At 47.8% G+C, this 24,706-nt stretch overlaps 1 protein-coding gene across 8 annotated transcripts in view; it reads right to left on the bottom strand.

Annotated features, from left to right (window-relative positions):
- CLSTN1 (calsyntenin 1) overlaps window positions 1-24,706 on the bottom strand; it is a 99,943-nt gene that overhangs the window by 15,144 nt on the left and 60,093 nt on the right. For 4 of the 8 annotated variants that reach the window (XM_057300670.2, XM_034954944.4, XM_008975737.4 and 1 more), the window contains exons 3-8: window positions 12,405-12,434; window positions 11,034-11,229; window positions 7,390-7,598; window positions 5,682-5,831; window positions 5,379-5,564; window positions 312-560 (exon numbers count right to left, since the gene is read on the bottom strand). In XM_057300670.2, the coding sequence (XP_057156653.1) occupies window positions 312-560; window positions 5,379-5,564; window positions 5,682-5,831; window positions 7,390-7,598; window positions 11,034-11,229; window positions 12,405-12,434 (1,020 nt within the window). The remainder of the gene's footprint in view (window positions 1-311; window positions 561-5,378; window positions 5,565-5,681; window positions 5,832-7,389; window positions 7,599-11,033; window positions 11,230-12,404; window positions 12,435-24,706) is intronic. The other 4 variants (XM_034954947.4, XM_055104103.3, XM_034954934.3 and 1 more) reach the window with 1 other exon arrangement.

Genomic DNA, 24,706 nt, shown 5'->3' with positions numbered 1-24,706 from the left:
TGAAGACACAATTTCATCTGCATAAATGAACTCTTCGGCTAAGCCAAGGCAGGGCTTAGAAACAAATACACTTGGGCTTTCCTGAGAGGCGGAGCCTGTGATCACCGTGGACCCCACTGAGCAACAACAGCTAATACCCAAATGCCCAGGCCGTGACTCTAGGGAACCAAGTGCCCCAGGCACACAGCACGGCACACGGCCTACGAGCACCAGGCTGGCAGGGGACCCTGGGAAAGGAGAGGGAGCCTGCCACTGGCACCCACCCCACTGGACACTGGGGCCTGGCATCGCTTGCAGAGCTATTACCCTACCTGTTTTATCAGAACTGCAAAGAATTGTCTCCTTCTTCCTGCCGAATGGCCCATGTCTCATCCACACCGAGATGGTGAACGGCTCTTTGGGGCTGACCGACACGACGCCATCCGGGATCCTCACTGCCTGGGTGCCGTTGAACTCAAACACCTGGTCGCTGTCGTGGCCATTGTCGGTGGGCAGGCCCACAGTCCAGTTGAGGGATCCACTCGGGGATGGCAGCAGCTCGGCAGTGCCCGTGGCCGCACCTGAAGCCACAGTGCTCGGTGAAACTCACGTGAGGAGCCAGAGGTCCCGCGCACCTCAAGCCCCCAGGCACGTGCTTGTCTTACACTTAGGCAATCTGCTGGCTCCAGTTTACTTTTTTTTTTTTCTTTCGAGACAGAGTCTTGCTTTGTCCCCAGGCTGGAGTACAGTGGCGCGATCTCGGTTCATTGCAACCTCCACCTCCCGGGTTCAAGCTGTTCTCCTGCCTCAGCCTCCCGAGTAGCTGGGATTACAGGCATGCCCCATTAAAACTGGCTAATTTTTGCATTTTCAGGAGAGCCGGAGTTTCACCATGTTGGCCAGGCTGGCCTTGAACTCCTGACCTCGTGATCCGCCTGACTCGGCCTCCAAAAGTGCTGGGATTACAGGCGTGAGCCACCACGCTTGGCCCTTTCAGTTTACTTCTCTTCAAAAATCAGGGTTTTAAATTACAAAAATAAAAATAACAACCATGGATTTGTTTAAGGAAGGGAAAGGGCCAGGTGTGAACCCGGGAAGCGGAGCTTGCAGTGAGCCGAGATCGCACCCCTGCACTCCAGCCTGGGCAACAGAGCGAGACTCCGTCTCAAAAAAAAAAAAAAAAAGGAAGAGAAAGGAAGCATTTCTTGTAATCTGATTCAAATTATACCATTTTAGTATAAACACCCAGTCCTCCTTTGGTAAGTATACACAAAAATGATGCGTTTTCTTAGAAAAATGGAGTCCTGGCAGGGCGTGGTGGCTCACACCTGTAATCCCAGCACTTTGGGAGGCCAAGGCACACAGATTGCTTGAGCCCAGGAGTTGGAGACCAGCCTGGACAACATGGCAAAACCCTGTCAATACAAAAAACACAAAAATTAGCCAGGTGTGGTGGTGCATCCCTGTAGTCCCAGCTACTTGGGAGGCTGAGATGGGAGGATCACTTGAGCCCAGGAGGTTGAGGCTGCAGTGAGCTGTGACTGTGCCACTATACTCCAGCCTGGGCGAGTGCGACCCTGTCTCAAAAATATATAAACAAATACAATAAAAGTGGAGTCCTGCTAGGTATGTGCATAATACATATATATCCCTAGCAATATTCTTCTATCGTGTAATTTAAACTAGCTGAATAGTTGTTTTTTTTTTTTGTTTTTTTTTGTTTTTTTTGAGACAGGGTCTCCTCTCTCGCCCAGGCTGCAGTGCAGTGGTGCAGCGTTGGTTTACCGCAGCCTTGACCTCCTGAGCTCAAGCAATCCTCCCACCTCAGCCTCCCAAGTAGCTGGGACCACAGGTGTGTGCCACCATGCCCGGCTAATTTTTGTGTTTTTGTAGAGACGGGGTTTCGCCATGTTGTCCAGGCTAGTCTCCAACTACTGGGCTCAAGCGATCCATCCGCCTCAGACTCCCAAAGTGCTGGGATTATAGGTGTGAGCCACCGCGCTCGGCCTGAATAGCATTTCATTGTACAGATACAGCATCACCTACTGACCAGCCTCCCAGGTGGGCACAGAGGCTGTCCCTAACCTTTTCCTATTATAAACCTCACCTGCATGCACAGCTTTATGTGTCTCCATGATTATTCCCTTAAAATAAATTCCTAGAAATGAAATTACTAAGTCAAAAAACATAAAAAATGTTTTCCAACCATTCTTATGTATTGCCATGTTCAAATTAAAAAAATTTTTTTTTTGTCCACAGGAAAAGATTTTGCAAGCTCCTTCTTGACTAAGCTATTACTCGGAGCAGCAGGCCTTGGCTGGACCAGCCTGGCCTCTTGAGTAACAGAAGACCTTGGTCCAAATCTTAGCTCCTGAAGCTAGACGTGGTGGCTTGCGCCTGTAATCCCAGAACTTTGAGAGGCTGAGGCGGGCAGATCAACTAAGGTCAAGAGTTCAAACCAGCCTGGCCAATATGGTGAAACTCTGTCTCTACAAAAATACAAAAATTAGCCAGGCATGATGGCAGATGCCTGTAATCTCAGCTACTTGGGAGGCTGAGGTGGGAGAATCACTTAAACACAGGAAGTGGAGGCTGCAGTGAGCCAAGATAGCACGACTGCATTCCAGCCTGGGCGACAGCGAGACTCTGTCTCAAAAGAAAAAAAAAAACCACACACACACATACACTAGAACCTCAGCTCCTGAATATGTGGGCTTGGGCAAGCTACTTAACCTGCTTTAGTCTCAATTGTTTAATTCCTCTGTAACAAGGTCAATACCCACCTACTTCGTAGACTTGTTGGGAACATTAAGCTAAAACACACATAGAAATACCTGGAGTAAGGCCAGGCGCAGTGGCTCATGCATATAATCCCAGCACTTTGGGAGGCCGAGGTGGGTGGATCACTTGAGGTCAGGAGTTGGAGACAAGCCTCGCCAACATGGTGAAATCCCATCTCTACTAAACATACAAAAAGTAGCCAGGCATCATGGCACATGCCTGTAATCCCAGCTACTTGGGAGGCCGAGGCAGGAGAATCGCTTGAACCCAGGAGGCAGACGTTGCAGTGAGTGAGATTGCGCCACTGCACTCCAGCCTGGGCGACAGAGGGAGACTGTCTCAAAAAAAAAAAAAAAAAAAAAAATACCTGGTGCATAGTAAGCACTCAAATTATTTCTATTCTTCCTAACTTTATTCTGCTGAAAAAAAATTCACTTAATACCATGAAATGAGAGACGGAATAAATTTTATATATTATACTTACATGCATGGTTTAAAACAGAAAATGTGCCAGACCTCCTGACTTAAATATATTTAGGTGACAATTATGAATATTTGGATTCAGAGTTGCCAAACACCCCCATATGCTCATCATTGGGCTGTGGCAGCATAATGTCTAGTTTTCTACTTTGGTTTATTTACCACGTTAATTTTCTTCTTATTTATTGTTTTTTTTCTAAGACGAAGTCTAGCTTTGTCACCTAGGCTGGAGAGTAGTGGCACACTCTTGGCTCACTGCAACCTCCTGGGTTCAAGCAATTCTCCTGCCTCAGCCTCCCAAGTAGCTGAGATTATAGGCACCTCGCACCAGGCCTGGCTAATTTTTTATTTTTAGTAGAGCGGGGGTTTCATCATGTTGATCAGGCTGGTCTTAGACCCCTGACCTCAAGTGATCTGGATAATTTTCAATTATAAACCAGTGGCCGGGCGCGGTGGCTCATGCCTGCAATCAGCACTTTGGGAGGCCAAGGTGGGCGGATCACGAGGTCAGGAGATCGAGACCATCCTGGCTAACACGGTGAAAACCCGTTTCTACTAAAAATACAAAAAATTAGCCGGGCATGGTGGCAGGTGCCTGTAGTCCCAGCTACTCGGGAGGCTGAGGCGGGAGAATGGTGTGAACCCAGGAGGCGGAGCTTGCAGTGAGCCGAGATGGCACCACTGCACTCCAGCCTGGGTGACAGAGTGAGACTCTGTCTAAAAAAAAAAAAAGAAAACCAGTAACCTAAGTCTCATGGTTGTTATCAGGCTAGTGAAAAGACTAATCAGTTTAAGAAAATGCTCCCTGAAAAGCTGTTTCACAAAAGCTTTTTGAAACACAAAAGACCCTTCCAATTTATGAAGATGCTGCTTCATTTAGTGGGATTTTATCACCAGTCAACTAAATGTTCTTCCCTCAGCATCTTCCATGACAGCCATCCATACCTCACCTCTTCTTCATTTAGATAAACCAGAAAAATATCCGCAGCTGACGGTAAAGAGAGACCTAGCCTTCTGGTGGGTTTCCCAGTAATTCTGTCTCTCAATTTCTCCACACAATATTGTGATATAGAAAGTCTATTGAGATTCTAAGTTAGATGTGGCCATCTTTAGTTCTGATTTTCTACTTCATGTTTGTCAAAAGCTATTGTATTACCTATATTTTTCCTTCAGTTCTTTTTGAGGCAGGTTCTCACTCTGTCATCCAGGCTGGAATGCAGCGGCGTGATCTTGGCTCACTGCAACGTCCACCTCCTGGGCTCAAGCGATCCTCCTCCCTCAGCTCCCCAAGTAGTTGGGACTACAGGCGTGCACCGCCATGCCCGGCTAGTTTTTGTATTTTTTGTAGAGACAGGGTTTTCTCCATGTTGGTCAGGCTGGTCTCGAACTCCTGACCTCAGGTGATCTGCCCGCCTCGGCCTCCCAAAGTGGTAAGATTACAGGCATGAGCCCCCATGCCCTGGCGTTTTTCTTCAATTCGTAAGTAAACATCTCATTTCATGTAAAACTCACTCCATGTACTCCTATAGAAGCCCTTTTTGGATGATTCTCAAGAGTATGCTGGAGAAATACTTCCTTCAAATCAGTGGTTCTTTTTTTAAAACAGGGTCTCACTCTATTGCCCAGAGTGGAGTGCAATGGTGCCATCACGGCTCACTGCAGCCTCAACCTCCCGGGCTCAGGTGATCCTCTCGCCTCAGCCTCCCAAGTAACTGGAACTACAGGTCCATGCCACCATCCCCAGTTAATTTTTCAATTTTTTGTAGAGATGGGGTATCGCTGTGTTGCCCAGGCTGGTCTCAAACTCCTGGGCTCAAGTGATCTTCCCACCTCGGCCTCCTAAAGTGCTGGAATTACAGGTATAAGCCACCACATCTGGCCACCAGTGGTTCTTAAAATGCACATATACACAACATGTTGAATAGACATTTAGGAGTTGATGTCCACCCCCTGCCCCACCCCCGAAGCCCATCCAGTATGAAAACTAGCCAGCAAGGCAGCAAAGTTCACTTCAGAAATGCAGATTCTCTATCACAGTTTATAATTATGAACACAACACACACAAGTATTTCCAGTTGTAAAGGTCCCTCCCACCTTCACCAAAGCCAGCCGGATGCAAGAACGCCTGGTCTCCTTACCACAGAGCCGGTGGAGGGACTTCTCTGAGTAGGTGTCTCGGTCACAGCCTTTCCCTATGTGGCTGGTTTCTAGCTCCACTGTGGCCTGTACTGAGGCGACTGGCTCGTCACATGTCTCCAGGTGGATATTTGGAAAGACGGCCAACGCGCCGGTGCCCGGCTCATACTCAATCCTGTTGTTCCATCCTGTGTTGGTCCACAAGTCAGCAGGGGAGGAGAGAAGGAAAACACACACTCTAGGTTGCTGCTGCATACATCAGTTTTAAGAGCAGATGTGAGCGCAGGGGAGAGAATGAAGCTCACCTTGCCACCCAGGGGTGCAGGTGGGCTTAATGCTGATCTTCACCAAAACATCTTCTGTGGCTCTTTTCTTCCCACAGTCATAGGCAGTGACAGTCAGCTTATATTGATGTTCTTTCCCGTAGTTTAATTTCTCTGTGTTTTTTATATAACCTTACAGAGGGCAAAAACAACAGTGAGAGCCAAAACCCACGCTGGTTTTACTTTTGTTGTCCTAGGCGGAAAGACAAAATGCATAGGCTTTAAGCCCTGTAAATACTCAGCCAGAAATAAACATATGCTTGGGATGCTTAACCCTCAACCTGTCCTCCCTGAGCCCTAACACGCAATAAATCCATCCTGAAGAGTTTCAACAGAAGAGACGGAGCTACACAGCTCAGTCTCCACTTACTCTCACAGTGTTACATTGGGCTTTACATTAAGATTTAACTGTTTACATACATTCAGAGAATTAAAAAAAAAAAATTCAAGTACCTCAAATATTAAATATAAGATCGCTGATCAAACATTTACTATATTAAAAGAAAGAGAGATTTCCTACCCCCACCTGCTTAGAACAGAAGCCTGCTTTTTGAACGTGGTGAGTACAGATCTCTGGAAAATGTTTGCAACGTCCATAATTCCATCAAAGATTCTAGACTGTGCATTAATTAACAATGGAAACACTGTATTATCTTTTTTTTTCTTTTTGGAACAGGGTCTCGTTCTCTTGCCCAGGCTCGAGTGCAGTGGCCTGATCTCGGCTCACTGCAACCTCTGCCTCCTGGGTTCAAGCGATTCTCCCACTTCAGCCTCCCAAATAGCTGGGACTACAGGTGTGTGCCTGCAGTCCCAGCTACTAGCGAGGCTGTGGCGGGAGGATCCCGTGAGCCCAGGAGTTCGAGGTTACAGTGAGCAGTGACTGCACCACTACATTCCAGCCTGGGCGACAGAGCAAGACCTTCCCTCAAAAAAAAAAAAAAAAAAAAAAAAAGATGTCACAGGAGATTCTAACTTAATGGAGAACATGGCCAGGCGCGGTGGCTCACACATGTAATCCCAGCACTTTGGGAGGCCAAGGTGGGCGGATCACCTGAGGTCAGGAGTTCAAGACCAGTCTGGCCAACATGGTGAAACCCTATCTCTACTAAAAATACAAACAACAACAACAAAAAATTAGCTGGGCGTGGTGGTGGGCACCTGTAATCCCAGCTACTCGAGAGGCTATAAGGTAGGAGAATCACTTGAACCCGGGAGGCAGTGGTTGCAGTGAGCTGAGATCGCACCACTGTACTCCAGCCTGGGGAACAGAGTGAGAAACTGTCTCAAAAAAAAACCACAAAAACAAAAACAAAAAACTTAATGGAGAACAGAAAATGAGACAAACTAAATGTAAAGGTCAGTCTCATTCAGATGCATGTGGACTGAAAGTTAAGATTAAAAAAATAAAGCCATGTCAGGTAGGAGGATTTTTATTTGATTTTGGTGGGAAAGCAAAAAAGAGGTGAGCCCCACAAGAGAACACAGGACTTACAGGTTCCAGAGAAGAAGTTGTCAGGGAACAAAGTAGAAACTTAAATGTTTTTACAATTAAAAGCAAACACACACCAGGTTAGGTCTCCAACTTGTGAGTTCCGTGAAGTTCTGACGAAGCACAGAAGCTGGGGTGTAAAGTCAGTGGGGTTAGCAGGGACTGTCTGCCTAGCTGAAAAGCCGGCTCCTCGATTCTTACCATCTTTGTCGACAGTAAAGGGCACGTCTGGAGTGATGATTTCGTAGCTGCAAATCTGGCTGAACTGAGGAGAGCAGTCGGCATCCACGGCCTCCACCCTCAAAATGCTGTCGTACTGCTTCCCCTCGATGACCGTGGCTTTGTAGGACTTCTCCTTGAACACGGGCGCGTACTCATTCACGTCGTTCACCTGAATATGAACAGTTGCTCTGGACAAACGGAGGGAGAAAAATATTTTTCTGCTTGTTTTCGGTGTGAGAGAGAGACAGAGTGTGTGTATGTGTGTTTACCCAATTCTGCCCTACTTTAAAATTTCCTGTTTCTGATACCTTGTTTCATGAAATTCATATGATGAAGTCAAAAATTAAACCAAGCTATTCACTGCTTTTCATTCAAGTGTGGAGATAACAGAAAGTTAAAAGAGGGATTTGGGTCGATTCTTCCATATCCTAAGAATAAAGCAAAAAACCAATCATCTAAAATAAAAGAGACTTGGGTGTTTTTTTTGACAATATGGGACAAGACAGGCAGAAGGGAGATAAACAATACCAGACGTCTGTTTGCTCTCCAATTATAAAGTTGAAACATATTTTGTAGCAAAATCCAGAAAAAAAATAGAGCCAAGGGAAGAAGGGGTATGAAACAGAGAAAGCATGAGATGGTTTGATTCTGAGAGTTCAAACGAATTCTGTCCTACTTCTAGGGAATAGGCTAGAGTCCATGGCATCATCTGGTCCTGATTCAACAAATGGAAGAGCTCAGGAGAGGCAGGCCATTGCCACCTGCCAATACCCCAGCTCAGTTATCAAGAAAATTAGGGTGTCATCAGACCTGGCTACAAATAAAGAAAACTGTAGGTTTCAAGGGCTAATGGTCAGGGCATGCTTCTGAATCAGACAAGGACTTTGGTCAAAATCTGACCTTTTCAAGGGAAACAATAACATTACACTGTGGAGAAAGAGAAGAGACTCACTGGGGCACTGCACCCTCTGCTCACCATGAGCCTCCTCATCCCAGTGCCATCGGTCTGACCCTCACAATGGGTTATGTGACACCATCTCACCCACATACCCTTCTTTAGTAGATGTGCTAAGTAGAAACTGAGACTCAAGGCCGGGTGTGGTGGCTCACACCTATCCCAGCACTTTGGGAGGCTGAGGCAGGAGGGTCACCAGAGGTCAGAGTTCAAGACCATCCTGGCCAACACGGTGAAACCCCGTCTCTACCAAAAATACAAAAATTAGCCAGGTGTGGTGGAGCGTGCCTGTAATCCCAGCTGCTTGGGAGGCTGAGGCACAAGAATCGCTTGAACCCTGGAGGTGGAGGTTGCAGTGAGCCGAGATTGTGCCACCGCACTCCAGCCTGGGTGACAGAGCGAGACTCTGCCTCAAAAAATAAGTAAATAAATAAATAAATAAAACAAAAGAAAAAGAAACAGACTCAACAAAACTAAATTTGCACAATGCCAAAGGGCTAGCAAGTGGTGGAGAAAAGACTAGAGCTCTAGAAAAGACTAGAGCTTACAATCTAATTGTAGAAGACACTGGACTTGAGAACACCAGCAGTCTCCAACCTTTTTGGTACCAAGGACTGATTTCATGGAAGGCAATTTCTCCACAGATGGGGGTGGGAGGATAGTTTTGGGATGAAAATGCCCCACCTCAGATCATCAGGCAGTCGATTCTCATAAGGAGCGCACAACCTAGATCCCTGGCATGCTCAGTTCACAACAGGGTTCGCGCTCCTGTGAGAATCTGATACCGCTGCTGATGTGACAGGAGGTGGAGCTCGGGCAGAAATGCTCACTCGCTCACATGCTGTTGACCTCCTGCTGTGTGGCCTGGTTCCTAACAGGCCACGGACCAGTACTGGCCCACGTCCTGAGGTATGGCGACCCCTGTTCTATGTTGTCTTGTCCAAAGCCCTCTCTGCTACATCTGCAGTTCCCAACTGGCAGGAGGTGCAGCAACACACTCAGGATTGTGGCAGCGAGTCAGCCTACTTCCACCAGCAGTGACTAATTTTTTTTTTTTTTTGGAGACGGAGTTTCATTCTTTTTGCCCAGGCTGGAGTGCAATGATGTGATCTTGGCACACTGCAACCTCCACCTCCCAGGTTCAAGTGATTCTCCTGCCTCAGCCTCCCGAGAAGCAGGGACTACAGGCGCGTGCCACCATGCCTGGTTAATTTTGTATTTTTAGTAGAGACAGGGTTTCTCCATGTTGGCCAGGCTGGTCATGAACTCCTGACCTCAGGTGAAAATCACCTCAGGTGATCTGCCTGCCTCGGCCTCCCAAAGTGCTGGGATTACAGGCGTGAGCCACCGTGCCTGGCCAATTTTTGTTGTTATTGTTTTTTAGGGACAGGGTCTCATTCTGACACTCAGACTGGAGTACAGTGGCACAATCATGGCTCACTGCAGCCTCAACCTCTCGGGCTCAAGCAATCCTCCCGCCTTAGCCTCCCAAGTAGCTGAGACCACAGGCATGTGCCACCATACCTGGCTGTTTATGTTTTGTAGAGATGGCATCTCCTACATTGTCTAGGCTGCTCTCAAACTCCTAGGCTCAAGCAATCTTCCCACCTCAGCCTCCCAAAGTGCTGGGATTATAGGTGTGAGCCACTGCACCTGGCCAACAATGATTAAGTTTATGCCCTTAGGAATTACAGCAAAAGATAAATATGACAACAAAATAACCTTCCTAAGGGAGAAGCAGACTTTTTCAATTTTTAATGTAGGGCCTTTATTTCTTTAATAGAGTATTTGGTGTGATAAAATTATTCACTCATTCATTTATTAAAAACCTAGGCCGGGTGCGGTGGCTCACGCCTGTAATCCTAGCACTTTGGGAGGCCGAGGCAGGTGAATGATGGGGTCAGGAGTTTGATACCAGCCTGGCCAACATGGTGAAACCCGTCTCTACTAAAAATACAAAAATTAGCCAGGCGTGGTGGCAGGCACCTGTAATCCCAGCTACTCGGGAGGCTGAGGCAGGAAAATCGCTTGAAACCGGAAGGCGGAGGTTCCAATGAGCCAAGATCATGCCACTACACTCCAGCTTGGGTGAAACAGCGAAACTCCATCTCAAAAACAAAACACAAAAAGGCCAGGTACGGCTCACGCCTATAATCCCAGCACTTTAGGAGGCCCAGGCAGGCGGATCACCTGAGGTCGGAAGTTTGAGACCAGCCTGACCAACATGGAGAATCCCCATCTCTACTAAAAATACAAAATTAGCTGAGCGTGGTGGCGCATGCCTGTAATCCCAGCTATGCGGGAGGTTGAGGCAGGAGAATCGCTTGAACCCAGGAGGCGGAGGTTGCGGCGAGCCAAGATCATGCCATTGCACTCCAGCCTGGGCAACAAGAGCAAAACTCTATCTCAAAAAACAAACAAAAACAACCCCAAAAAACCTAATATGCCTAATGTGAGCGAGGCTCTTGCTAGAAACTGTATACAAGGGTAGAGAGACATGATTCCTGCCCTCCAAGTGTTTACAATCTAATTGTAGACACTTGAGAACTATCTTCTGCCTATTTCAAAAACACAGTCTTGGGGAGCAGGCAATAGTCACTACTATTTTCGTTCTGCGCACACACGTTTACTCGGTGGGTTATGTTCACTCTTTGTCCAGCTTACTTACTTATGAGACTTTTTCACGTTGGTGCCATCAGGTCCCTTCCCACAATCATAGGCCTGGATGGTGAATGAATAGTCTTTCTGCAGCTCACAGTCCAGTTTCTCTTTGGAGCGAATGACTCCCTCACCAGTGGATTTATCCACTACCACTGCATCAAAGGGGACATTCTGCCCGTGAATTTTAAATCCACAAATCTCACCTAGGGAGTCAAAGCACAACAGGTTAGAATTCCTACCACATAGATCTTCTGCACCTTGCCCTCCTCCCCCCATCTCCACCCCCAAAGAAAATAAATGACAACAATTCGGCAGCCAGGGGTTTGGAGGGTCCGTGGACAAAGCAGGGGCACTGTGTTTTAAACATGGGGAAGTTCTGGGGCTTTAGTAAGATGAAGCAGATTCTGGCTTTCCAAGCAACTTGTTTACTTTGCATCCATTCATGCAGGAATACAAAAGAGAGAGAGAAGAAAATATAGACAGGCATTCCACAGGAGCACTTAGATAGCTCGAGGGTAAAAGGAGTCTCATTAGCACACAGCCAGGCCTGAGAACACCAGCGCTGCCCCAGCTCCTGGGAGGGCTGGCAGCCAGTTTGATTTGGACCAGAGAGAAGCTAAAACGCAGTTATGTGTTGAGAGAGGAGGAAGCGTGAGATATAGGATCAGCACCGTAATTACAGAAATTCTGTCAAAAAAAAAAAAAATCAAAGGAAACAAGTCTTCCTGTGCAATGAGCCTGGCTAAAATTAGGGAATCAAAACAAACTACTCAATGAGAAAGGTAGAAATACCGACTCGTCAGGCATCCATTTCAACAGCTATTTTATCATCTACGATTCAGACACAGTTTCTATTATGGGAGGGACTGGCTAGACTTGCCTTTGTTTCGGACTTTATCCTATCAAACCTGAAAAAGACACCAGCCTGGGAACTTCTCTGCATCTAAATTGGCTCACAAGCTTAATTAGGAGTTAAAAATCTATGTTTCCATTCTTGTCCATGGGAGAACAGTATAAATGTTTTGATGTCGATGTGAAACTCCACAAAATGTATTTCACATGAAAATAAGACTGCACTCCTTCCACAATTCCAACTAATAGAAAATTGTTACAAAGCAAATCTCTGAAGTTCGATTAAACAAAAATGTACAGTGTTATCCATACAGTTCAAATGGATGTCTGATTTCCAGATATTTCTAACCAAGGGTCTGGTTACATACAATTTCCATCAATATACTTTAAAATAGAAACAAAGTAGGAGAATAAATAAGGATAAAAGAGCATGACAGTTTCTTCTGTTTAAGGGCTGATTCCCAATTTTATAAACAAAGTTAGTGGGTTAATATTCATAAGAGGGGAAGAAAGAACCCTTTATCACCTTCTTTGGTGACTGTCACCTCAAAACTCTCTAAAGGGAGAAAAGATAAGCCCATGTCAGTAATACAGGAAAGAATGAAGACAGAATACACTAAGGAAAAAAGTCAAAGGTGCACATATTACACATTTCCACACCAAGCTCAGCGACCGGCTTCTACGATTGCTACAGCAAAACCTAATCTTCAGGAACAAAATGTCACTTTGAATCCAACTTACCATGAACTACTGCATAATTCTGAAGTTATTAATTTAGGGATGAAATACTCCTACATGAAGTGTCCTAACACCCTCAGGGGTCATTAGGATTTTTCTTTTTTTTGAGACAGAGTCTCGCTCTGTCGCCCAGGCTGGAATGCAGTGGTGCGATCTCGGCTCACTGCAAGCTCCGCCTCCTGGGTTCACCATTCTCCTGCCTCAGCCTCCCGAGTAGCTGGGACTACAGGCGCCCGCCACCACGCCCGGCTAATTTTTTGTATTTTTAGTAGAGACAGGGTATCACCATGTTAGCCAGGATGGTCTCGATCTCCTGACCTCGTGATCCGCCCACCTCGGCCTCCCAAAGTGCTGGGATTACAGGCGTGAGCCCCCGTGCCCGGCAGGATTTTTCTTTTAATGAACACTCTAGTGACAAACCATGAATAAGTACATCTATTTGTTATTTTGCAGTTTTCAGATGTTCATTTCCAACCTAAATTCTCTCAGCTAGATTCTGGTAACATTCAACTCATCAATAGATTTAATGAAACAAAAATTTGGAGCAAAAGGTTTTTTTTTTTTTTTTTTTTTGAGATGGAGTCTTGCTCAGTCGCCCAGACTGGGAGTGCAGTGGCGTGATCTCGGCTCACTGCAAGCTCCGCCTCCCTGGTTCACGCCATTCTCCTACCTCAGCCTCCCGAGTAGCTGGGACTACAGGCACCCGCCACCATGCCCGGCTAATTTTTTTTGTATTTTTAGTAGAGACAGGGTTTCACCATGTTAGCCAGGATGGTCTCGATCTCCTGACCTCATGATCCACCCACCTCGGCCTCCCAAAGTGCTGGGATTACAGGCGTGAGCCACCGCACCCGGCCGGAACAAAAGGTTTTAACCCTTTGTTCTTGAACTGAAAAAAATGACAATATTTTTCTAATCCAAAGTACCCAACCAAGGCAACAAATATAAACCCCTCTGCTAATGGAACATCTGCTTAAATGTGAATAGAAACCAGATTCAAAACTAACTGTAGGGATGCTACAACGGTCACTGTTTTCATTACATGAAAGCTCTGTTCTACCAAGTCAATATATATCCTGCTTATAAACCCTTTACTATGGAGGAGTGGAAATGTGAAGAGATCAGGAATTCCGCTGCCCCTCAACACGCTGGGCCCTCACTGGTGGCACCTTCTCTCCCCCAAAGGTAACACGACCTGAATTCCCTTGCTTTGCTAATAGTGCTACCATTGTTTCATTTTGCTTGGTTTTAAGGTTTTAAAAATGGTATCACATGGCATGCAGTTTTTTGTTTGTTTGTTTTGGGGGGGGGGGGACGGGGGACGGAGGACGGAGTTTCACTCTTGTTGCCCAGGATGGAGTAACAAGATCTCGGCTCACTGCAACCTCTGCCTCCCGGGTTCAAGCGATTCTCCTGCCTCAGCTTCCTCAGTAGCTGGGATTACAGGCATGCACCACCATGCCTGGCTAATTTTGTATTTTTAGTAGAGATGGGGTTTCTCTGTGTTGGTCAGGCTGGTCTCGAACTCCTGGCATCAGGTGATCCGCCCGCCTCGGCCTCCCAAAGTGCTGGGATTACAGGCGTGAGCCACTGCACCCAGCCCACATGCAGTTTTTATGACTTGTTTCTTTTTCTTTTTTTGAGACAGAGTCTCACTCTGTTGCCCAGGCTGGAGTACAGTGGTAGCATCTCAGCTCACTGCAACCTCCACTTTCTGGGTTCAAGCGATTCTCATGCCTCAGCCTCCCAAGCAGCTGGGATTACAGGCGCCTGCCACCAAGCCTCGCTAATTTTTGTATTTTTAGTAGAAATGGGATTTCACCATATTGGCCAGGATGGTCTTGAACTCCTGATCTCAAGTGATCCGCCCGCCTCAGCCTCCCAAAGTACTGGGATTACAGGCGTGAGTCACCGCACCCGGCCATGACTTGCTTTTTCATGCAACTTTGTGTATCTAAGATTTATTCATCCTTGCTGGTATAGGTAGCTATAGTTTATTCATTTTCACTACTACCTAACAGTGAGAATCCACGGGTCAAAACATGTAAAGTGCTTAAAACATTGCCTGGCGGAAAGAGAGCACTTAACAAATGTTTGCTATTATTACAATCATTTTCCACTGTGTGAAAATGCCATCAGTTGTTCCTGCTGTTTAAAAACAATGGTGTCATGATTATTTCGGTCCCTGCTTGCTGCTGCACGTCTACAAGAGCCTCTGTACGCCTGTGCTGCCTAACATGGCAGCCACTAGCCATGTGGGGCTGTTCAAATGCAAATGAAAATTCAAGCTAAAAATCAAACAATGTGAAAAATCCAGTTCCTCAGTTACACTGGCCAGTTCTCAAGGGCCCAGCAGCCACATGTGGCTGGTGGCTGCTGCAAGAAGACAGTGGACGCAGAGCGCTCCCCTTGGCACAGCAAGTCCCACTGGACAGAGTTGCTTTGAATTAGGGGTCTGCAAACTGCCGTTTCCAGAAAGTCCAACCTGTTCCTGATTTTGAAGAGCCCACACGCTAAAAACAATTTTTAATAGTACTTCATAACATGAGAAAATTACATGAATTTCAAATACAAATACAGTTTCTTTTTGTTTGTTTGTTTTGAGATGGAGTCCTTGCTCTGTTGCCCAGGCGGGAGTGCAGTGGCACGATCTTGGCTCACTGCAAGCTCCACCTCCCGGGTTCACGCCATTCTCCCACCTCAGCCTCCCGAGTAGCTGGGATTACAGGTGCCTGCCACCACGCCTGGCTAATTTTTTTGTTCTTGTATTTTTAGCAGAGACGGGGTTTCACCGCGTTAGCCAGGATGGTCTTGATCTCCTGACCTCATGATCCTCCCGCCTCGGCCTCCCAAAGTGCTGAGATTACTGGCGTGAGCCACCACGCCTGGCCTCAAATACAGTTTCTATAAATATATTTCACTGGAACACAGACATGCTCATTTGTTTAATGTATGGTCTCTGCTTTCACACTGCAAGGGCAGAGGTTGTTGCAGAGTTACATCATTGCGAAAGAGATCCGAGGGGCCCCAAAGCTTAAAATAGTCCCTATCTAGTTCTTCACCGAAAAGGTTTGCTGATCTCTCCTCTAGAGAGACACCCATGAGTAAAACTGCCCGGTACCAGATGTGTCCAAATGTTTTCCAGGATGTGCTAACTCACAATATTACATGTTTTGATGCATATTAATACTGCATAATACATTTTAAAGTAATTTAGGTTGCCCAGCTTTAATTTGGATAAAACTTCTCAGTTTTTGACTTGAGTTTACTGTGGAATAGCGAGGCAGTTCCACATCATCTGAACTGACATTAATGACAGTGACTGTGGTGTGCTTTCCTGACACAGGTCTCTCCATAGGTAAGTGCAGATTTCCTGCTTGTTGGTTGGTTGTTTTAGAGACAGGGTTTCCCTCTGTTGCCCAGGCTGGAATGCAATGATACAATCCTAGCTCTCAGAATAATCAATATTCTGAGTATTGACATTGGCTACTTTAATGAGTTCCACCAACAGGATATGGTGCCTCAAATCCACCAGTACTTATTCAATTGCTAGTCAGGCTGGGTCCTTTACCTACAAGGACTTAAAAAACCAACTCGCCAGGTTGGCAGTTCAAGGTGGCAGGTGCAGTGTGGGCTTTGCAAAACTCAGGCAGACCTGGGTCTTCCGCACCAGCCTTGCAACCGAGCCCATCACTGCAGAGCCTGCTGAGCCATCTGCAGGGTCAGCCAGTACGCCTACCTCAAGGGGCCATTTGTGCATTCAACCTAAAACTCTACTTTTAATAAGGAAGACGGATCGGACTGGAGCAAGACAGGGGCTACCACAGTACCTCTGATGAGATACAATGAGGGCTGAACTAGGCACTGTCCCAAGGAGACATTTAAGAGATTTTTAGGGGAATAGATGAGACCTCCACCTCCTGAGTTCAAGCGATTCTCCCACCTCAGCCTCCCGAGTAGCTCAGACCACAGGTGCATGCCACCCATTCCTGGCTTTTTTTTTTTTTTTTTTTTTTTTGCTAGAGGCAAGGTTTCACCATGTTGCCCAGGCTGGTCTTGGACTCCTGAGCTCAAGCGATCCATCTGCCTCAGCCTCCCTCAGAGCTGGGATTACAGGCATGAGCCACCACGCCCGCCCCAGTTCACGGTAGTCAAATGCATGCTACGGCACCATCACATACGAAGGTGCAGCTCCACCACTTGCTATCCTAAACTCAGCCTCTCTCAAACTCAAACAACCTCATCCGTTGCAGGGAAGGACCTCTCAGAATTGCCTCTCACATCCCAGTTCCTTTCTGCCTGCTGCCTCCCACTCAATTCAGCTGGCTCTGTTAGGCAAATCTACCTAAAACCCTGCTTTTATCAAGCTGAAAACACCCAACCAGGTTTCCCAGACAACCTCTCCAGTTAGGCTCTCCTAGGAATGGGCCAAATCCTTCCCAGTCTCTTTCCCCAAACCTTCATTCCCCTAGGAGATCATCCAAAATGGTCAAAAGGAACTTTACTTAAGAAATTTGAGGGGCAGGCCTGGTAGGTCACACCTGTAATCCCAGCACTTTGGGAGGCTGAGGTGGGTGGATCACCTGAGGTCAGGAGTTCGAGACCAGCCTGGCCAACACGGTGAAATCCTGTCTCTACCAAAAATACAAAAATTAGCTGGGAGTGGTGGCGTGTGCCTGTGGTCCCGGCTACTTGGGAGCCTAAGGTGGGAGAATCACCTGGGCCTGGGATGTAAGCCTGTAGTGAGCCATTATCATGCCACTGCACTCCAGCCTCTGTACTCTGGGCGACGGAGTGAGACCATGTCTAAAAATTTTTTTAAAAAAATTTTTAAGGAATTTTTAAAGCAAAACATAAAAATATGAAAAATGGATGAACCCAACAAAGTCTAGATTTGACTTCTGGATATCCAAAGTCACATGCAGGGTTCTCAGCTGACAGCACTTTGCCCTCACTTTCCTCATCTGTGCCTTTGACAAACCCCAGCTTTAGGCTGGCCCTGCTGTTCTTTCGAAGTCTTCTTCCTAATCTGAGGATGGCCCCTCCTACACACATCTCCCAGCTCTCAGGGGACCCTGCCCTTATATTGCAAGTGTTTCCTTTGCTCCTTACGTATAACAGCTAAGGTTCTCTGATTGTAAGCAACAGAAATCCTTTCTAGGTAACTTAGCAAAAGGAAACTGATTGGAAAACTATCAGGAACTCATGGAACTGACTGTAGGCCAGAGAAAGGGACTTGGAAACAGGTGGAAGCCAAGGCGGCTGGAGACCAGGAAACAGGAACCGCAACAGTCCCACTGCAGAACAGCCTGGACAGACAGACCCGAACCGCAACTATTCTTAGCATCGCTGTCGCTCCACTCACCATTCAAACTTCAGGGAGGGGCACCTGTTCAGCCTAGCTCACACTATCCACACACTTGGCTAGGGGCAGCTGGGTAACAGGTTGTAGATCCACTGATCTGTGCCCAATGGGAAACGGATCACGGGGTTGTAAAGAAGAGAAAATGGGCCGGGTGTGGTGGCCCACACCTGTAATCCCAGCATTTTGGGAGGCCAAGGAGGGTGGATCATCTGAGGTCAGGAGTTCGAGACCAGCCTGGCCAACATGGTGAAACCCGTCTCGACTAAAAATACAAAAATTAGCTGGACGTGGTGGCAGGCACCTGTAATTCCAGCTACTCAGGAGGCTGAGGCATGAGAATCGCTTGAACCTGGGAGGCGGAAGTTGCAGTGAGCCGAGATCATGCCACTGCACTCCAGCCTGGGCGACAGAGTGAGACTCCATTTCAAAAAAAAAAAAAAGAGAAAATGGACACTTGCTAAGCAGCGACTATCCACTTCTCTCTGCTCCACTTGGCCTTGGTGCCCACACTCAACGGCTGGGTGTCCGGGCTGTCCCTGATGTTTGGTGATCTCTGGCTTTCTTGCTTACTGGTCCAGGCTAGTTTCTGGAATGAGCTCATATGTGTCTCTAATCAGTAGTTTTTTCGGGGTACCTTTTTTTTTCTTTTTTTTGGAGACAGAGTCTCGCTCTGTCACCCAGGCTGGAGTGCAGTGGCACAACCTCAGCTCACAGCATCCTCCACCTCCTGCGTTCAAGTGATTCCTGTGCCTCAGCCTCCCGAGTAGCTGGGACTACAGGCGCACACCACCACGCCTGGCTAATTTTTGTATTTTTAGTAGAGACAGGGTTTCACCATGTTGGCCAGGCTGGTCTCAAACTCCTGACCTCAAGTGATCTCCTCGCCTCGGCCTCCCAAAGTGCTGGGATTACAGGTGTGAACCACTGCACCCGGCCTAGGATACCTTAAATATATGTAACAATAATCACAGACTCCAAGAGTTACGCTCTTGCAAGTTCCTCACTGACTACAGCAGTGGCTCTCAAATTCTAGTGTGCCAAAAATGGTCTGTGACGCTTGTTAAAAATGTGGTTTCCAAGCTCCATCCCCAGAAATTCTGACTTGGTGGTTCTAGGGGCAGAGCCCAGTGATCTGCATTTTGAGCAAGCACTGCCAGATGACTCCAACACAGACAGTCTGCAGACCTGGGAAGGTGGCCCATCGGGGGTTTGCAAACCTAGCTGGCTGGTATGGATTTCTCAGGTGCCACTCCTGGAGGTACAGACTAGGCAGCTGAGCATGGAGCTCAGGAACCTGCACGCTACACCAGGGCCCCAGGTGATCCAGACATAGCATTGGAAAACCCCATGCATCCATTCAGCCTAGCAATGGAAACCATGTAGACTCAAGTTGACTTCAACCCTGTGCTCCTCTATACCCCACGCCACACAAGCTGACCTGGTCACCTACCCTGGGAGGCCCTTCCAGTTCCCACCTCTGCTCCCACCTCTCCCCTCTCTTCACTGCCTATGCAAACTCCACCCACCCTTTACAAGGCTCGAGCCCTGTAAACCACTGTAGAACCACTTCTGGGCTATCTCAGCCCATTCAGTGTTGCTACAAAGGAAGACCTGAGGCTGTGTAAGTTATAAAGAAAAAAGGTTTCTTTGGTTCACACTTCTGATGGCTGGAAAGTTCAAGGTTGGGCATCTGCATCTGATGAGGGCCTCAGGCTACTTCCACTCACTGCGGAAGGCCAAGGGGAATCGTGTGTAGAAATCACATGGTGAGGGAGAAAGAAAGAGAGAGAAAGAGAGAGAAAGAGAGAGAAAGAGAGAGAGAGAGAGAGAGAGAGAGAGAGAGAGAGAGAGAGAGAGAGAGAGAGAGAGAGGTGGGTGGGGGAGGAGGAGGAGCAACCACAGGCTCTTTTTAGCAATGAGCTCTTGTGGGAACTAAAAGAGTGAGAATTCACCCACTACCCCCCACCCCACCACCTCACCCCCATAGCCAGGGACAACATTAATCTATTCATGAAGGATTCACCCCCTGTGACCCAAACACCTCCCATTAGGCCCCACCTCCAACAACGGGATCAAGTTTCAGTTAGGGGCACCATGGCTCATGCCTGTAATCCCAACACTTTGGGAGGCCAAGGCAGGTGGATCACTTGAGGTCTGGGGTTCAAGGCCAGCCTGGGTAACATGGTGAAACCCTGTCTCTACTAAAAATACAAAAATTAGCCAGGTATGATGGCACAGGCCTGTAATCCCAGCTACTCGGAAGGGTGAGGTGGGAGAATCGCTTGAATATCTGAGGCAGAGGTTGCAGTGAGCTGAGATCCCGCTGCTGCATTCCAGCCTGGGTGATGAAGTGAGGCTCCATCTTTAAAAAAAAAAAAAAAAAGTTTCCACATGAGGTTTGGAGGGGACAAACATCCAAACTGCAGCACTTGCCTCCTTAGCCCACACCATCGTTGCCTCTGTCACTTGGGGCTGAACTACAAGTTTCCTAGTATCCTTTGCCAATCTTGGTTTGGCCCTCTTACCTACATTATCAGTGGCTTTGAAAACAGGAACCAACTTTTACACTTTTTTTTATCATCTCTGGAAAACCTAGCATAGCTACCTAGTATTTAATCATTACTGATCCCAAACTCTTCCTGGGTGGTGTCTACATCCAAAATGGGTCCATTCAAGTCAATCACGGTTAATAAGAAGCACCTGTCCTAACATTCAGCTACTTACTTAAAATTGTTACTCAATGCATTATTGCCTTCGATTAAGCTGAAACATGTGAAATGTCATTTTTTTTTCAAATACCTTAATATTTCAACATTTAAAAAAATTGGGCCAGGCGCAGTGGCTCAGGCCTGTAATCCCAGCACTTTGGAAGGCAGGCAGATCAATTGAGGTCAGGAGTTCAAGACCAGCCTGACCAACATGGAGAAATCCCATCTCTACTAAAAATACAAAATTAGCCGGGCGTGGTGGCGGGCGCCTGCAATACCAGCTACTCAGGAGACTGATACAGGAGAATCGCTTGAACCCAGGAGGCGGAGGTTGCGGTGAGCTGAGATCGCGTCATTGCACTATAGCCTGGGCGACAAGAGCGAGACTCCATCTCAGAAAAAAGAAAAAATTGGCCTGGTGCGGTGGCTCAATCCTGTAATCCTAGCACTTTAGGAGGGTGAGGCAGGGGGATCTTGAGGTCCAGAGTTTGAGACCAGCCTGGCCAATATGGTGAAACCCTGTCTCCACTAAAAATACAAAAATTAGCCGAAATCACTTGAACCCGGGAAACGGAGACTCCATCTCAAAAAAAGAAAAAAAAATGGAGGCCAGGCGCCGTTGCTCCACCTGTAATCCCAGCACTCTGGGAGACTGAGGCAGGTGGATCACCTGAGGTCAGCAGTTCGCGGCCAGCCTGGCCAACAAAGCGAAACCCTCCCTCTACTAAAAATACAAAAATTAGCCGGGCGTGGTGGCGGCGGGCGCCTGTAATCCCAGCTACTCAGGAGGCTGAGGCAGGAGAATCGCTTGAACCTGGGAGGTTGCAGTGAGCCAAGATCGCACCACTGCACTCCAGCCTGGGCGACACAGCGAGACTGTCTCAAAAAAAAAAAGGCAATTTCATGCAGGTCAACCAATTCACTGCTGCAAACACAAGGTCAGCTCAGTTACATGTGCTAAAAAAGCAAAACTGGGCAGTGAAATGCAGCAGTTAACCCCACTGGCCACTCTCAGGGCATGTGAAGCACATTCATTACAAAGAATACAGACAAGAGTATCACAGGGCTCCTCGGTGGGCTCTAACTGACTATCAATGAAAACTAAGTTCCCATTCTTGCCCTGAAACTTCTTTTGGATTCTATTTGTATCATTATGGTTCAACCAATCTTGTAAAACATCCATACTTAATCTGGAAAAGCAGGAAAGAGATTGCTAGAACACCACCACCTCCTAGAAGGAGGAGCTCTGAAGAGGAAACAAGGAGAGGAGGCACGGCTTCTGACAAGAACAGAATGCGTCATCTTCAAGGCCCCAACCCTGTGGCCCACACATGAGGCTCAAGCTGGTAACTCTCCACGAAATATATAAAATGTAAACAAAATAGGCCAGGCGCGGTGGCTCATGCCTGTAATCCCAGCACTTTAGGAGGCCAAGGCGGAGGATCACTTGAGGCCAGGAGTTCGAGACCAGCCTGGCCAACATGGTGAAACCCCGTCTCTATTAAAAATACAAAAAATTAGCTGGCTCGTGGTGGTGCACGCCTGTGATCCCAGCTACTCGGGAGGCTGAGGCATGAGAATTGCTTGAACCCAGAAGGCAGAGGTTGCAGTGAGCCGAGATCGCGCCACTGCACTCCAGCCTGGGTGACAGAGCGAGACCCTGTCTCAAAAATAAATAGATAAATAATAAAATGCAAAAATTGTTTTCTGACCCATGACTACTCAGGCTTTCAGCAGATTAAGGAGAAGGTGCAGAACAAGAAACTGAATCATTTAAATTTCCTAAAACACTTGACAAATACCAAGACTCTGTATCAGAATTTCACCCCAAGGAAACAATCCGGGCGAGACTGGATCTTCATTGTGAATGTCTGATTAGTGATGACTTACAAGGAGCTTCAATGACTAAGCTCCCAGCATTGCATGTGCATTCATTTCAGAGCTCTAACAAGTGAACTCCTGTGGCTACCCACACACACACGCCTTGTAGTGGGATCACACTATGAACTGGAATGTTCACACAGTGAGCTGGGCCCAGAGGCGGCTCTGTCACTTATGAGCTGTGTGATCCTGGGTAAACTCATCTCCTCCCTCTACAAATATCTATGGAGTGACTGTGTCCCAGGCACTGACGGAGGTTTTGGGGATAAAATGGAAAACAAAGTAGCTTCTCCTGCTGTCACGCAGCTGGCAGACACGCTGAGCCTGGTTCCTCACTTGGAGAACAGGGACAGTCGGCATGTCTACTGCATAAGGTTGGAGAAGAGAGGCTGGGCGCAGTGGCTCACGCCTGTAATCCCAGCATTTTGGGAGGCCGAGGCGGGCAGACTGCCTGAGCTCAGGAGTTCGTAACCAGCCTGGGGAACACGGTAAAACCCCGTCTCTAATAAAAATTACAAAAAATTAGCCAGGCATGGTGGCATGCACTTGTAGTCCCAGCTACTCGGGAGGCTGAGGCAGGAGAATTGCTTGAACCCAGGAGGCGGAGGTTGCAGTGAGCCGAGATGGCACCACTGCACTCCAGCCTGGGCAACAGAGCAAGACTCCATCTCAAAAAAAAAAAAAAAAAAACCTGCTGAAAAGAATCGGAGAAAGTAACCCACACCGGGCCCTCAGAGCAACCTCTGCCACACTGCAGGCACTCAATAAACGTTAGATGCCACCACCATCACCACCCTCCTCCTCAACATGGTGCGAAATTAAACTCAATGTCATCACCCAAATCAATCTAAGATGAAAATAAGGCTCCAGGTCTAGCCTCTGTCTTATCCAAAAAATACTTTAGAAAGTCTGTAAGAAAATGCAACACTATAACGACTTTTGTAGAAAGATGAAAAAATATTTCTCACAAAATGTTAAGTGAAAAAATATTTTTAAAAGATTCTATTAGTAGTAATAACAGCAGCGGCAAATACTGTAGGTGGTAATTACTGTACCACCCACTGTTTAAAGCTCTTCACACGTATGAATAAAGAAGCTAACATTCCCCCAAACCAATGAGGTCTGTGACATTAATGAGGTCTGTGACATCTTATCCTTTTACAAATGATGAAACGGAGGCACAGAAAGGGTGAGTAATTTGCCTAAGGCCACACAGCCAATAAGTAGCAGAGCTACGATTCACTCACTGGTCCCTCGGCTCTAGGGTCTCTGTTCCTGACCTCCCTTGCTCAGTCTCATAGGGTCCTGTTCTGTGCTGGGTGGCACCATGGGGGCGGGGTTCTGTGTTCGGTAGCACCATAGGGGCAGGGTTCTATGTTGGGCAAAATCATGGGGGCGGGGTTCTGTGTTGGGTGGTATCATGGGGCTGGGGTTCTGTGCTGGGCGGCACCATGGGGGCGGAGTTCTATGTTGGGCGGCACCATGGGGGCGGGATTCTGTGTTGGGCGGTACCATGGGGGCGGGATTCTGTGTTGGGCGGCACCAGGGGGGCGGGGTTCTGTGCTGGGCGGCACCAGGGGGGCGGGGTTCTGTGCTGGGCGGCACCAGGGGGGCGGGGTTCTGTGTTGAGCGGCATCATGGGGGTGGGGTTCTGTGCTGGGTGGCACCATGGGGGCGGGGTTCTGTGTTGGGTGGTATCATGGGGGCGGGGTTCTGTGTTGGGTGACACCATGGGGGCGGGGTTGTGTTGGGTGGTATCATGGGGGGGGGTTCTGTGTTGGGTGGCACCATGGGGGTGGGGTTCTGTGCTGGGTGGCACCATGGGGTTGGCGATCTGTGTTGGGTGGCACCATGGGGGCGGGGTTCTGTGTTGGGTGGCACCATGGGGGCGGGGTTCTGTGTTGGGTGGTATCATGGGGGTGGGGTTCTGTGTTGGGTGGTATCATGGGGGCAGGGTTCTGTGTTGGGTGGCACCATGGGGTTGGTGATCTGTGTTGGGTGGTATCATGGGGGCGGGGTTCTGTGCTGGGTGGCACCACGGGGGCGGGGTTCTGTGTTGGGTGGTATCATGGGGGCGGGGTTCTGTGCTGGGTGGCACCATGGGGGCGGGGTTCTGTGTTGGGTGGTATGGGGGCG

This window comes from Pan paniscus, chromosome 1 (genome assembly GCF_029289425.2).
Source record: "Pan paniscus chromosome 1, NHGRI_mPanPan1-v2.0_pri, whole genome shotgun sequence".
NCBI classification, from domain to species: domain Eukaryota; kingdom Metazoa; phylum Chordata; class Mammalia; order Primates; family Hominidae; genus Pan; species Pan paniscus.
This window is presented reverse-complemented; position numbering and strand designations above follow the sequence as displayed.